Here is a 16,091-nt window from a genome sequence, read left to right on the forward strand (position 1 = left end):
AGACCCTTCCCCTGAGAGTGGAGTCTAAGAAGCTTGCCCCCAGGTTCGTTGGCCCATTTCCAATCTCCAAAGTCATTAATCCTGTCTCAGTCCGTCTGAAGCTACCTAGGTCCATGCGAACCCACCCATCCTTTCATGTGAGCCAGATCAAGCCTGCGAAAACCAGCACCCTGGTCCCACCAGCCAGCCACCCACCGCCCGCCCGAATCATGGAGGGAGGTCCGGTTTACACAGTCAGGAAACTGCTGGCTGCTCGACGGCGGGGTCGAGGTTGGCAGTATCTCGTCGACTGGGAGGGGTATGGACCTGAGGAACGCCAATGGGTACCCTCCCGGTTCATTTTGGATCCCTCCCTCATCAAAGACTTTCATGAAGCTCACCCTGAGGTTCCTGGGCCGTCAGGAGCCGGCCATTGAGGGAGGGGTTCTGTCATGCCTGCCATTGCCTACCCCGCCTTCTCCGTGGAGACCCCGCCTCCTGCCTGATTGTGCTCAGGTGTCCCTCATCACCTGATTTCCTGCTGGCTATATATTGCCTCTGATCCCTCCTGTCTGGTGCAAGTTCGTTGTACTCCCATGTCTCGTCCTAGCATTCCTTGTGATCGTCTCGCCTGGTTTTCGACCCTCGCCTGCCTTTCGACATCTCCTTCTGCCTGCCGCTCTTGGATACCTTTGCCTCATTGGACTGACTTCCTGTGTACCGACCCTCACCCTCGTGTAGAACCTTACCTCGTGTCGTGCCTGCCAATTCTGCCTTTGGGTCCTCCTTCCCACGTCTTGCCCTGACACAAACTGGCGAAAAGGAGACAAGTGCCTCCCCCAAAATGTAAAATGTGTATTTTTGTAAATTTTTTCACTGGTGTTTGTAAATTTGTTGAAATTATTGAAATTATATATTACACAATTTCTCTTTTTTTTGCTCATCAATTACTACACAAACCTGCACACATAATATTCCACCTTTAAAGGGAGACACTGGTGCCCACGTAATTCTGTAGAAATGGAAGTTGTCACGCCACTGCGTGACACCATCTTAATGCTCCTGGAGCAGCCTACTGGTTTCGTCTCTATTTGCACTTGCCTGCCACTCATGCTCTCTCTCTCGCTCTCTCTCCCCCCTCAGGCCCCAGTTCACCCTGATGGGAGGAGCTACCTGGCCAGCCACAGGTGTTCTCAATCACCACCTACCATTTAGGCACACCTGTGGCAGCAGGAAGGCGTCGTAGTTCCTCGTGGACGCATGCCACTTGTTTGTTGGACCTGAACCTTCTGCCGCCTTTTCCACCACCACATTGTGGTGCCAAGTCTCCTGGCCCGACGCCTTCCTGCCAGCCAGGTAGCTGCTCCCTACCTGCACTAAGAAGTTAGCTTAGGATTATCTTGCTAGTCTTTTTCGTGGTGCCTTTTCTGTTTCTCATTTTTGCACCATAGTTTTTTGTTGTCACCATCCTGCTTTCTTGAGGAGGCAATAAAAGACCTTTTAATTGCAAACCTACTCCTGCCTACGTGCCTCTTTTGGGTCCTACCCTCTCCGCGGCGTGACAGAAGTAAACACACACACACATATATATATATATACGTATATATACAGTAATGGTGTTCCAAAACTACAATCTCAGCAAGTAGAAAATGAGATTATTGTTGAACAAAACAAATATGCTATATTTACTTGATGTCTTTAATGTCATAATGGACTATCAAATATAGAAAATATGAGTATCTAAAATGTATTTTCTCTTTAATCCACTTCAGTACTTCCTGTCAATATATGAAACAAGAGTGAATGCAGAGTTTCAGCACACCTGAAGATACACAGGTGCGTAGGAAGCAGGTGTAGCCAACAAAGTGTTCAAAAAGAGGTTCCCGCACACTGTGTCGCTCTCATTCATTAGTTTATTTAGGTAGCCTTTCAGTCTGTTTGACCTTCATCAGAAATGTTAGCTAGACCTAATATGTCTGATGAAGGTAGACCTATTATGTCTGATGAAGGTAGACCTATTATGTCTGATGAAGGTAGACCTATTATGCTAGACCTAATATGTCTGATGAAGGTCAAACGGACCGAAACGTTACCTAAATAAAGTAATGAATGAGAGCCACACAGTGTGCGGGAACCTCTTGTTGAACAATATGAAACAAACCATGAAAAAAATGCAGTAAACATGTCTGTCTCCTTTGACAAAAATATAAAATATCTACTAACAGAGTCTGAGAAATCTCTATTTGAAATATAGAACCTCAGGGTACATCAACATGAGCATATGAGTATATGGCTGAAATGGATGCAGCATGTGGCTCAAATGCACAAAGAATTACATTTTGATGACATTCTGACACTTATGGAAACATCAACACATGAACTTCTATACTTAGGACAGGTAAACCTCACCAACAAAAATTGATTCACTGGAAAATCTTAAGTGTCAAACATTTCAATAGAAATTACATGAGAGGGAAGTTTGAAAGTAGTGATGTCAGCAAAAAAAACTCAGACCTAAAATCTTGCCAGGCGCATGAATATAACTGGATATTGTGGTGCGGTGTGCAAAGGATGTGAGAGATTGAGGCACAGAAAACTAAGGAAGAAAAAACAAAAACTGTTCAAGGGGCTGTATGTAAGATTGTGGCTATTGTGGCTGTTGCTGGAGTGAAATAAAAAAAAAATCTGTATTGCAACTAGCAGCAGAAATGAAGCGGCAGTATCTGTTGTCACAGTGATATCTATTCAGGCTTGTGTAGCTTAAGCAGGTAGGATGGACGGGTATTTTGCTTCTTACTCTCAGTCACAGTAACTAAAAGCAGAGGTCATGTCACTCGGGTTCTGTGCTGGTTATTGTTTCACTTTCACCGCCCTGACATTGTGTCTGTGCGCTGTGCACCTACAGAAGGCTTGTTGTCAGATCTTTATTTCAAATTAACATGGTTTCTTAGTCTCTGATGACAGACATATTGTGCGATATTTTGTTTACTTGATGTGAATTTCGTACATACGTACAGCTCCTTTGAGAAAGACTGGAGGAAAGGATGAGTAATAAATAGGAGGGAGAGTCAGACAAGATAAATGTTAGCTGTATGATGTGAACAGAGAACTGTGAATGAGACAGGTGGAATGATGACTGTTGCAGGTAACGTACAAATTTAATACCTATGGACAATTTGGAGTGGCTAATTAACCTAGCATGTTTTTGGAATGTGGGAGGAAACCGTAGTACCCGGAGAAAACCCACGCATGCACAGGGAGAACATGCAAACTCCACACAGAGATGGCTGAGGGTGGAATTGAACTGGCATCTTTTAGCTGTGAGGTCTGCACGCTAATCACTCGCCTGCCAAAAATGCACATTGGCATTAATTATATCTCCAAATATAATTACAGGAAAACATGCAGTAATTCATAATTCGAATTAATATTTTGTATATGAAACCATTAATAAATAATTTTATTGAATACTGTTGCCCATCTCTGTGTGGAGTTTGCATGTTCTCCCCATGCATGCGTGGGTTTTCTCCGGGTACTCTGGTTTCCTCCCACATTCCAAAAACATGCAAATTTAATTCTAATTAGACTCCAGCACCCCCCGCGACCTTCGTGAGGGTGAGCGGTAGAAAACGAATCCTGAATACTCTTGTATTACATTTGTAATGAGCTCCGGAAGTAGCTCGGCTGTTCCCACAAGAGCTTCCCATCGGAGCATATCGACATCACGTCATGTTACAAAAACAACGTAAAACTAAGCAAAACACGGCGTACACACAGAGAGAAAGAAAGAAAGAAGAAAGAAGCTTAACTTTTCCGGTTCGATGGTCCGTTACCTGTTAAAGTATATTCGCCCAACGAACCATGTTAGCTGAGCAATTTGGTGGCTAGCGAAAATAGCTAAAGTTAGCTTACGCACAACAGTATGGCGGTGACATTAAAAAAACAACACCCAGCGTATTTGAAGGAAGACGGGGTCGCTATTAGTTTAAAAATTGCAAGTGCTCTTTCAGGTGACTCCCCACGTCCCGGTGCCGACACTTCCTGTGCTGACAGACCGCTCGCGTGTGCGCTCATTGAATTAAGCTAGCTCCGTTCATTCCGATCTTCAACAGGTCTTTTCTTCTAGACTTTTTCTCAACCATTTTTTTTTCTTTCATAAACTAAAACAACTGACTGGACCAAACTTGCCCGTCGACTTGGACCTCCAGCGGTGTCACCGGAGTTGTTCTTCAAGTTTCCTACTAACTCGCCGATCAACAAGAAACGTGAGTATGGCTTCTTGCAACTCCTGCTCCCTCCTCCTTGAGAGGCTTTCCCTGCTGGAGGAACGTGTCCGCCAACTAGAGCAGAGTAATTTCGTAACGATAGATGTGGCGGGCACACCGGATAGCGTAGGTTGTAGCCAACCTACTAGTCTGGTTAGCATTAGCCCTAAGCGGCTGGCTAACCGCGGTGAGCCAATTCAGACGCATAACTGTTACTCTCCCTTAGAAAGCCCCACTATGTCACAGTCTACTGGCTCCCGCACATTAGTTATAGGTGACTCCATCACCCGTAACATTAAGCTCAAGAACCCAGCCACCGTAATGTGTATTCCTGGGGCCAGAGCACCCGATATTGAAGCTAGCCTTAGGGAGCTGACTCGCAACACGTCCAAACACCGACATAAAGCAAACAACACTAGTTTCTCTGATATAGTGATACACGTCGGCTCCAATGACACTAGGATGAGGCAATCAGAGATTACAAAAAGGAACATAGCAAGGACTTGTAATCTCGCCAGAAAGATGTGTCGGCATCGAGTAGTTGTTTCTGGTCCCTTCCCTGCGAGAGGCAATGATGAGAGGTTTAGTAGATTATTCTCGCTAAACCGGTGGCTGGCTGGCTTCTGTTACGAACAGGGATTTCAGTTTGTAGATAACTGGCCTTCCTTCTGGAGGAATCCCCGACTGTTTGGTAGAGATGGCCTTCACCCTAATAGGGAAGGTGCTCTTACCCTTTGTCACGGCGCGGCATGTCTTTGTTGCGGTGCGACCCCAGGATGCAGAGAGCAGGACCAAATGCAGGTAAATAATATTTATTGCATGCATTAAATGCAGCAGCAGGAAAAGGCAACTGAACTAGCTCATGGACAAACTAACAATGATCCCACAAAGGGGAGATGCACACACCTGAACTAAATACAAGGACAAATTAGGGACAGGTGTGGGTATCCATGGCAACAAAGGCAAACGAGGAAAAAGTCCAATACAGAAACCAAACAAACTGTCACGCACAAACCCGCACAGGGCGTGACACCCTTTCCAGAAATATAGATTACTGTTTAAGTCCCACATGACATCCTGCACTAGAACAAGTCGGGGGACAGGTGATTAGCGAGCCTGTTAGAACGGGTGTGGAGTCTGTAAGGTTATGGCTAACTGGCGCTTTGCCGGACTTGAACAATACACATAGCCCTTTCTGTAGAATAAAGCAACATATTATGCATACAGATTCACAACCCATAAATGCTCTACAGTCTGTCTTGCCTTCTACTGAGGTAGGGCTTCGTGATAAACTTGAACCTCCCTCTTGTACTAGTGATGATTCAACAAACAACTATCAGACACCTATGGTATTGACTTCTTATCGTGTGTACAACAAGTCAAAATATGGCATGGGTTCTAGACAGAGCAATCTTGTTAATATTACTACTATTAATTCTTTGGGAGAGAACAGCCTCAGTCAGCCAGAGGCTGTTTGGAAGTTGCCTTGACGAAACTGGACATCTGACGTGGCCTACCTTGTGGAGGTGCTGCAGCAGAGGGATGGTGATCATCTCAAGACCCGCGGCTGCCCAACTGTCCTAATGGCATTACATCTTGGACCTGGACTATTATACTCTCTGTTTATATTTAACTGCCACATGTTAACCTCTCGACATCCATTGCAGCTTGGTCATCCTAGAAGGGGGATTCCCCCATCTGCGGTCCCTTCTCAAGGTTTCTTTTTCCCTACTGGGTTTTGAGTTTTTCCTTGCCCTGATTCAGAGTTCAGGGTTCAGATCAGGGGATGTCGTTTGTCGTCTATTGTCTATCATCTACTTTTGCCTGCTTGTTAAGCCCTTTGAGGCTCTTTTGTGATTAAGGGCTATATAAATAAACTTGACTTGACTCTACTTACCGATGTATTGTCATCCATATAACTTGCCGTGCTCGTCTTGATACCTTCGCTGGTCTTGTGTTGCTGGAGACTGCACGATAGACCTCTCATAACTCCACCCCTTTGGCCACGAATGGGGCACGTCATGACGGTCTACGTCACCAAGCTTAAGCGCTGGACTTTTAAGCATTTTTTTTAATGTAAGTGATTAAATGATTTTCAGATGTTTTATTAAGGTAGTATACTTTATTATTGTTATATTTAATAAGGCTATGTGTCATTTTCTGAGTGTAGTATTTTGTACATCATTCTGATTGAAATCGGTCAGATCCATTCGACAACTATTTGTTTACGTTTTATTCTGAAGCAGTGCGTTGTGGTGTGTGGACTGCATTGGAACATTTTGCTCTTTATGGAAAAGTGGTTGGCTCTTAAAAGAGCCGTTGTGGTGAATCTACTGCAGATGCGCAGCGATTTCTCGGCGGAAGTTGAGGTAGAGCGTCTCATTTCCCCTTTCGTTGAGATGGCAACCGTCGGCAAGCAAGTCGTGGACCGAGATGTTGGAATGCGGGATGCGCCTCATGCCGCGTTGTCGGAGGAAGCCGCTAAGGACTCGGTTAATCCTTTTCCTCGCATTGTCCAGTCCACGTCCTGTGGGTGCCGTCTGGTAACGCCAGTTCCAACGGGGCAAGATATCCGAAAACATCACCACTGTGCCGGGTAGCAAGTGGATGATGTAATCGAGATCCACCATCATCTTAAGGAGAAGCTGGCGGCATTTTTAGCCGCCGTAGCCAAAACTATTGCCGCCAAGGTGTATGAGCAGCAACTGTGGAGGTGTCGCTCCCGTTTGCAGCTTCTGGCGTATAAAAGGCACCAGATGCTCCTACCTCCTGCCGCCTTGTCCATGCCAGGTGACTTGGCAAGGGAGCCCGAAATTGGGGTCCCGGCGATGTTGCCTGACGTGTCTTTCCAGCCGGGTCCCAATGGAGCTGCCGACGAGCCACAACGTTGTTCTCTGAGTCCCGTTCATCGTTATGGCGATAGTCGCACTTCAGCTTATTTATACAGTGAGCACGCAATGCCATTGGTTAGTTTTACCTCCGTTCGTCCACGTAAACATGCTTTGGTTTAATGCGCCCAATTTCAAATTGCATTCATTCCGCCAATAGCTGATCGATTGTTAGTTGAGTGAGGCACGATTGGTCAATTTAAAAAACATTGACCCGCCCAACTTTCAAATTACATTCAATCAGACAATCGCTGATAGGTTGTTTGTGAGTGACTTACAATTGGTCAATTATCCAAAGGCAGAGCCTGACAGGTTGGTTTTGTGAGCTACGATTGGTCAGTTCTTCCACGGTGTGGTCTCATGGTTCTATAAATACTGCTTCGCATGCCCCCCCCCCCCCCCCCCTTTCTGCTCGACCGAACAGAAAGCTTTGAGAGAGAGAGAACGCTTTTTGCATTGCCTAAAACAAGACAAAGGACCCACATTCGCCGGAATGCAGTTTGCCATTGTGTTGGACTTCATCAAGTGTTTTTTTTTAATAGACTTAGTAAACTGAAATATATTATTTGTAAGGACAAAACGTGCTTGATGATGAAAAGCCTGTAGCCCCTCTGCCGAGCGCGATCTGCGGGAATACACGTTCGGTTGGAGCTCAACTCCATTTAGTTTTTTCTTGGCCTTTTTCTCCACATGTGTATAATTTTATGTATTTGTATGTTGTCTTTGGTGTTGCCGCACGTTAACTGCATGTTTGGGATACACTAACGGTCGGAACTTAACTCCATATACAGTGCATCCGGAAAGTATTCACAGCACTTCACTTTTTCCACATTTTGTCATGTTACAGCCTCATTCCAAATTGTATTAATTTAATCTCTTACCTCAAAATTCTACACAAAATACTCCATTATGACAATGTGAAAAAGTTTTTTTTGACTTTTTTGAATTTATTAAAAATAGAAAACTAAGAAATCACATTTACATAAGTATTCACAGCCTTTGCCATGAAGCTCAAAATTGAGCTCAGGTGCATCTTTTTTCCACTGATCATCCTTGAGATCTTTCTACAGCTTAATTGGAGTCCACCTGCAGTAAATTCAGTTGATTGGACATGATTTGGAAATATAATAACTGTCTATATAAGGTCCCACAGTTGACTGTGCATGTCAGAGCACAAACACCAAGCATGAAGTCAAAAGAACTGTCTGTAGACCTGCAAGACAGGATTGTCTTGAGGCACAAATCTGAGGAAGGATACAGAAAATTTTCTGCTGCTTTGAAGGTCCCAATGAGCACAGTGGCCTCCATTATTCGTAAATGGAAGACGTTTGGAACCACCAGGACTCTTCCTAGAGCTGGCCGGCCTTCTAAACTGAGCCATCGGGGAAGAAGGGCCTTAGTCAGGGAGGTGACCAAGGCCCCGATGGTCACTCTGTCAGAGCTCCAGCGTTCCTCTGTGGAGAGAGGAGAGCCTTCCAGAAGGACAACCATCTCTGCAGCAATCCACCAATCAGGCCTGTATGGTAGTGGCCAGACGAAAGCCACTCCTTAGTAAAAGGAACATGGCAGCCCGTCTGGAATTTGCCAAAAAAAAAACCTTGAATGACTCTCAGACCATGAGAAACAAAATTCTCTGGTCTGATGAGACAAAGATTGAACTCTTTGGTGTGAATGCCAGGCGCCATGTTTGGAGGAAACCAGGCACTGCTCATCACCAGGCCAATACCATCCCTACAGTGAAGCATGGTGGTGGCAGCATCATGCTGTGGGGATGTTTTTCAGCAGCAGGAACTGGCAGACTAGTCAGGATAGAAGAAAAAATGAATGCAGCAATATATAGAGATATCCTGGATGAAAATTTGCTCCAGAGCGCTCTTGACCTCAGTAAACTGGTCATGTACCTTGACCATATAGACAGTAGACATTAGCACACAGCCAAGATCTCAAAAGATTGGCTTCAGAACCACTCCGTGAATGTCCTGGAGTGGCCCAGCCAGAGTCCAGACTTGAATCCGATCGAACATCTCTGGAGAGATCTGAAAATGGCTGTGCACAGACGTCTCCCATCCAACCTGATGGAGCTTGAGACTTATTGCAAAGAAGAATGGGCAAAACTGCCTAAAGATAGGTGTGCTAAACTTGTGGGATCATATTCAAAAAGACTTGAGGCTGTAATTGCTGCCAAAGGTGGATCAACAAAGTATTAAGCAAAGGCTGTGAATACTTATGTAAATGGGATTTTTTTGTTTTCTATTTTTAATAAATTCAAAACATGTCAAAAAAACATTTTTTCACATTGTCATAATGGGGTATTTTGTGTAGAATTTTGAGGTAAGAGATTAATTTAATACAGTTTGGAATGAGGCTGTAACATGACAAAATGTAGAAAAAGTGAAGCGCTGTGAATACTTTCCGGATGCACTGTAGCTCTAGTTATATTCGGCGGTGCTGCACGTAGGCCGCTTGTTTAGGATACATGAACGGTCGGAGCTTAACGCCGTATAGCGAAAATTGTATTCGTTGTTGCCGCACCTCAAACGAGCCGTAAGCCTAAAGGTAACGATTCTGTGACCTGTGCTAAATGGAGATAGCGTACCATAAAAGCATTATCGTGATTCACCAGCACCTGGGATTTGCTTGTGTGGAGAAGCCACCGCACCGTAGGTTTTCAACTTTTTTAGCTTTCTCTGTTTCCAATGATTTTAACCCCGTCACTCATCTAAACCACTACCGCATAGCAGAGGGAGATGATGTGGAGGAGAAGACTGTTTTGGCTGATAGGAAACGTCACTTGGAGATGACTGGTGATGATTGCAAAAAGTGTAAAATGGCTGACATTTCAAGTACATGTGCATCTGATGTTGAAGTCATCAGTGTTGTTACCACACAGCATGACTTTAGTCCAATGCTTCAAAAGGACTCCCAAGATGTGTGCCAACTTTTGAATATAGATTGTGAAGTCAAAACTGTGCCTGTCAATTTGCGTGTTGGACCCTTGGGAGCTCCCTGTAAAAAGGAGAGCATTGTTGCTGATGGCAACTGTTTTTTCCGTGCCATATCACAAGCGGTGAGTGGCACACAGAAAAATCACAGGAAAATTAGACTCCATGTGGTTAAACATATGGAAAAGCACTGTGAGGATTATGAGAAGCTTCTCAGGAGTGAGTACAGTTGTTTGGCAGAATATATTAGTGTTTCCAAAATGAAATATGTCAATAGCTGGGCAACTGAGGTGGAGATACAGGCTACAGCGGATAGTTTAGGAATAAATATCATTACTCTTTACGGTGGTCGTGGGTTGAGATATAGTTCAAAGTCAGAATCCAGTCGTGGGATTTATTTGGACAACTCGAGTGGTAATCACTACGAGTGTGTGACATGTGTCAATGAGGGTCAGTTAGGAAGTTGCTTTGGCATTTGTCAGAATGGTACATCTCAGGCCAGTCAGTATGGTACCAGGTCACATCGGCATCAAGTAATTTGCGCTGATAGTGAAGTAGCAGTTGGTTCGAATGATGTTGTTGAAACAGGCAAAGAAAAACATCAGTCCATGGTTCCACGTGTAAGCCCGTCCAAATATCTAAAAAGGAAAAGGGCCCTGGACAAAAAATTTAAATATGTCGCTGACATGTTCATAAGGGAGACAAAGAAACTAATGACTATGAAGAATTACAGAGAACAAGCAGTCTTTAGGCAGATAAAGAAGATGAGTGTTGAAAAATATAGAAATGATGTAATTCATAAAAATCGAGTTAAAACATCTAGCATCTATAAGTATAGGAATGACAGCTTGCATCGGGACAGGGTCAAGATGCAGAGCATCAAAAAATATAGAGCTGAAGGACAACACAGAAAAAGAGTAAAACAACAAAATAGATTCAAGGCACTGGGCCAGTGTCAAACTAGCCAGTATGAAGAAATATCACAGTAATTTAGAACACAAAATGCGTGTCATTGTAGATGTCAAGGCACGAAGGCAGGCTGCAATGTTGCGAGAGGAAGAATTTGATGTTGTTGAGCAGTTTTTAGAGAAAGTGAAGAATGGGCCCCAATTTGTCTGCTGTGTGTGCCATAGGTTGATGTTTAAACATCAGGTCCTGCAGTGTCACAGAGAGCATTACAGCAGAAATAGTGCAAGTGCTTCTCTTGTGAACACGTGCGTTAATGAGGAGTATTTGCACCAATGTAGTGCAGAGTGCACGGTTCCTTGTTTGTTGGTGGAGTCTGGTAGAGGGCAGCTGTGGGTTTGCTACACTTGCCATTATAAGGTTAGCAAAGGGGAATTCCCACCTGAATGTGTGGCAAATAATTTGGGGGTGGACCCGATTCCTCCTGAGCTGCATTGCCTGAACAGTTTAGAGCAGCATTTAATTGCACTAAATATCCCCTTTATGAAAATGCTGGCATTGCCTAAAGGGGGCCAAAATGGTGTCCATGGGCCTGTGACTTGTGTTCCGGCCAATGTTGTTGAAACGACAAATTTGTTGCCACGGTCCAATATGGAAGGCTCTATGCTCCGTGTCAAGCTCAAAAGGAAGCTGACTTACAAAGGACACTATGAGTACCATTTTGTGGACAGCCTGCATATTCGAGAAGCGTTGAGGTACCTAAAAGAGTCAAATGTGCATTACGGAGATATTGAGTACAACGAGGAGTGGGTCAATGACTTTTGTAGGGAACCTGATGCCTCTCAGGTGGAGGACAGTGTTCCTGCTGTAGATGTCACACCACCTCTAGATGCAGAACATGAACTTCTCCATGATGGACAGCAACACTGCAAGACACTTGTTTAATGCCAGTTGACATTGGTCAGGAAGCGCAAAAATGGCCAAGGATTTGTTGACCAACGATGAGTCGTTAAAGACATTGTTGGAATGTGACCAGGGCTATCGTTTTCTGAAGCCCATCAGAGGCACTCCAGCCTTTTGGCAGAGTACGCAGCGCGATATTTTGGCTTGTGTGCGTCAGCTTGGTGTCCCCACGTGGTTTCGCTCTTTTTCGTCTGCTGATTTACGGTGGAAGAATTTGCTAGACTGCATTTTGAGGCAAGAGGGTCAAACGCAAACAGCTGCAGAGTTGGAGTGGGCTGATAGGTGTGATTTGTTGAGACGAAATCCTGTGACTGCTGCACGGATGTTTGATTTCCGGTGGCATGTCTCTCTAAGAGAGGTGATCATGTCCTCGAGCCAACCGATTGGCAAAGTTGTAGACTATTTTTACCGGGTGGAATTTCAGCAGCGTGGTTCCCCGCATGTACATTGTTTGTTCTGGGTAGAGAATGCCCCACGGATTGAAGTTAACTCAGATGAAGATGTCACAAATTTTATTGATAGATATGTTACTTGTGAATTGCAGCCACAGGATGAAGGATTGACAGAGACAGTGTCTTCCGTGCAGCAGCATTCTAAGCAACATTCTAAAACATGCAAAAAGAAAAACACTGTGTTGTTTTGGTTTCCCAAAACCTGTGTCAGGACGAACGTTTATTAGCCATCAGTTTGATGGACAGGGACAAAAAACATGCACTTGTCAGGTTAGCCAATCAACCGGTGTTAAAACATGCACATGTCCAAAAGCATCCCAAAATGCCGCATGAAAGCAGAAGAGGCGTCCACAATCGTGACATCCATTAAAAAGCGCTCGCTGAAGAGAACCACGCGTATCAAAGTGTGGAACATTTGTTCCATAGTCTCGGTATAACACAAAGTACTTTTGAGTCCGCACACCGCCGCTTGGGTCGTCGTATGGAAGTGATAATGAAGCGTCAAATCAATGAGATTGAATGAGCAAACCTCTGCTGAAATGCTGGAATGCTAATATGGACATCCAGTATGTCGTTGATGCGTATGCGTGCGTGGTTTATATAATCTCATATATTTCCAAAGATGAGAGGGAGATTGGATGGCTGCTGAGTAATGCCCAGAAAGAAGCATCCAAACAGGCAAACGTCAGTGCCAAAGAGGCCTTAAAAAGTCTTGGCAGTGTGTACCTGCACAATAGAGACGTGTGTGCACAAGAGGCTGTTTACCGGGTGACAAATATGCATCTTAAGGAATGCTCGCGCAAAGTTGTTTTTGTTCCAACAGGGGAGAATGTGGTCAAAATGAGTTTGCCTGTCAGTGTCTTGCGACAAAAAGCTTCATCAGCCGAATTAACAACAGAAGACATGTGGATGACCAGCATTGTCGACCGTTATGAAAACCGACCAAACGACGACACGTTCAATGACCTGTGCTTGGCACAATTTGCTTCCAAATACCGCCTCATCAGCAAAAACGAAAGGTCGGCATCCAAAATTGAACTTAAAAACAACTACGGACATGTGACAAAACATACACGGACCAAACTTGCCGTAGTACGCTCTGCGCGCTTTTCCAAAACCAAAAACCCCGAGTTGTACTATCGTAGCTTTTTGCAGTTGTATCTGCCATACCGGGTGGATTTGCAGTTAAGACCTGCCAACTGCCGAACATTTGAAGAGTTTTGTGACAATGGTGTGGTCCGATTAAATGATTTGTTGATGCATTCTGTTCGATCCATAGTGGACAAATAAACAACATTTCGACAATGACGGGGATGAACTGGACAGCATCCAAAGATCTATTGATCACAACAGTGTTGCTGAGGATGCGTGGTGTCTGCTTTGTCCAGAACAAGAGTTGGAAAGGCTACAATGCGAAGAAGAATGTCGGAAAAAACAGCAGTTGGTCGAAGAAGAGGCAGAAGTAATACCTGACTTGGCAAATGAAAACAAAACCGCTCTAAACTTACAAAAGCAAAAGTCAATGAGTCGAAATGATGGCTTGGCATTGATCCGTTCCCTAAATAACATTCAAATGGACATTTTTTACAAAATTAGACAGTGGTGCGTTGATAAAGTAGGTGAGAAAAAACCCGAGCCATTACATTTATTCATCACAGGCGGTGCCGGGACAGGAAAAAGCCACCTAATTAAAGCCATCCAATACATATGAGGCTACCAGGTTGTTGTCAACAATGTGTCGGCAACCAGACAATATTTCTGTCTGTCGAGCTGCACCAACAGGGATTGCTGCTTACAATTTGAATGCAACAACCATACACAGCACATTGAGCATTGGCAAGGATAACTGTTTGCCTTACACACAACTGGGTGAGGAAACGGTGAATTCCTTGCGTGCCAAGTTCGCGGACCTCCAAATTTTGATAATCGATGAAATATCGATGGTTGATCACAAGTTGTTGACGTACATTCATGGTAGGTTGTGACAAATTAAGCAAACCGGTGACTATGCTGCATTTGGCAACGTCAGCATCATCGCCGTCGGTGATTTTTACCAGTTACCGCCAGTCAAGGAAAAGCCTCTTTATGTCGAAGATGCCACTTTCAACTTGTGGTCGAACTGACAATGATAGTCCATCAAAAAGATAATCAATTTGCAGCATTGCTAAATAGACTCCGCAAACATCCGAAAGGCGCGGTGTTGTTGGAAACAGACATAGAACTTCTGAAACAGCGTGAAACGGGTGAGGTCAGCTCCGCGTTACATGTTTCCAACCAATCAGCAAGTAAACGAGTACAACCTAAAACAGCTTTTCAGGATCTGTCCGGAGTACACAACGGTAAAAGCTCAGGATTTCAGCCAAAACAAAAAATCTGGTAAATTAGAAAAAAAAGTTGGGCACCACAGCAAAGTTTACAACACGTGTTTAGAGGAAACTCTGCACATCGCTAAAGATGCTCGTGTAATGCTTTGCAAAAACATTGATATTGAGGACGGCTTAGTTAACGGGGTTAGTGGCACTGTCTCTGACATAGTTTTCCAAAAGGATGACACATTTCCCAGTCGGATCTATGTAAAATTTGATGATGACAAAGTAGGTAAACAAAGGTGTGCACAAACTACTAATGAGTCCGTCATGCTAAAAGACAGTACATTTATTCTGCCAGAAGAAGAAAAGGTAACTAAAAGTGGTGGCATGCGTCGCCAGTTCCCTCTGAAGCTCGCTTGGGCTTGCACAGTACATAAAGTCCAGGGTGTTACCGTGAGCAATGTAGTTGTGTCTCTAGACAGGGTGTTTTCCGCAGGGCAGGCATATGTAGCCTTGAGTCGGGTCACAGCTTTAAGCGGTTTGATTATTCAAAAGTTTAATGCAGAAAAGATTTACTGTAATGATGCCATTAAGGATGCTGTAGGAAGGATGCCACCATTTTTTAGCAAAAATGGACCACCACAACATGTGCAACCACAATTCACAATTTATTTGATGAATGTCCAAAATTTGACAAAACATGCGTCAGATTTGGCAGCATGTACACAGCACCTGCAGCCTAACTGCATCGCTGTGACAGAAACGTGGCTGCCAACGGCATGTACACCCAGCAGTGTAACCATTCCTGGGTATCATTTTCATAGCCAACCACGATGTTTGTCTTACTCCAGCAGTAACCCTGCTTTGGTAGAATTACAAGGGCAACAGCATGGCGGAGTTGGCATGTACATTGCAGACCACCTGCACTGTAGTGTTGTCTCCGCCCCAAACTTCAACTTGGAAGTTTTACTGGTGAACTGCTCCTCACCCAGTGTGTTAATAGCAGTTGTGTATCGACCACCCTCCTATCCAATGGCGTTGTTTCAAGGTCACCTTGGCACGCTGCTGGATTGGTTGCACCAGAAGTACGCCAGCATTGTCATACTGGGAGATTTTAATGAAAATTTGTTAAAATCTTCCACTATCAGCACATTCATGGCTAGGAAAGGGTTCTGCCAGTCAGTCAAACATCCAACCACAGAAAAGGGTACACTAATTGATCATGTATATGTCAAAACATCACACTTTGATGTAGAATCGGTTGTGATGCCCACTTATTTTAGTGTTCATGAAGGGAGTTTGTGCTCTTTTAAACACTAAAATTAAAACGCACACACACACACGTTCCACTTCAGCATTCTTCTTCGTCTTATAGTCTGTAAAATAG

The 16,091-nt window shown here is 44.3% G+C and overlaps 1 protein-coding gene and 2 pseudogenes across 1 annotated transcript; all 3 read left to right on the plus strand.

Moving 5' to 3' along the window:
• Positions 1–4,449: 4,449 nt before the first annotated feature.
• Positions 4,450–7,167, plus strand: LOC144901267 (uncharacterized). Its single transcript, XM_078794682.1, has 5 exons — positions 4,450–4,965; positions 6,009–6,016; positions 6,584–6,787; positions 6,845–7,034; positions 7,097–7,167. Exons 1-5 carry the CDS (start codon positions 4,482–4,484, stop codon positions 7,165–7,167), a joined length of 957 nt encoding a protein of 318 aa, XP_078650808.1. The 5' UTR covers positions 4,450–4,481.
• A 2,825-nt stretch (positions 7,168–9,992) lies between these two features.
• Positions 9,993–11,951, plus strand: LOC144901268 (uncharacterized; annotated as a pseudogene).
• A 5-nt stretch (positions 11,952–11,956) lies between these two features.
• LOC144901269 (uncharacterized) lies at positions 11,957–16,062 on the plus strand (annotated as a pseudogene).
• The last annotated feature ends 29 nt before the right edge of the window (positions 16,063–16,091 follow it).

Source organism: Doryrhamphus excisus, linkage group LG11, assembly GCF_037039965.1.
Source record: "Doryrhamphus excisus strain RoL-2023G ecotype Guam linkage group LG11, RoL_Dexc_Guam_v1.1, whole genome shotgun sequence".
NCBI classification, from domain to species: domain Eukaryota; kingdom Metazoa; phylum Chordata; class Actinopteri; order Syngnathiformes; family Syngnathidae; genus Doryrhamphus; species Doryrhamphus excisus.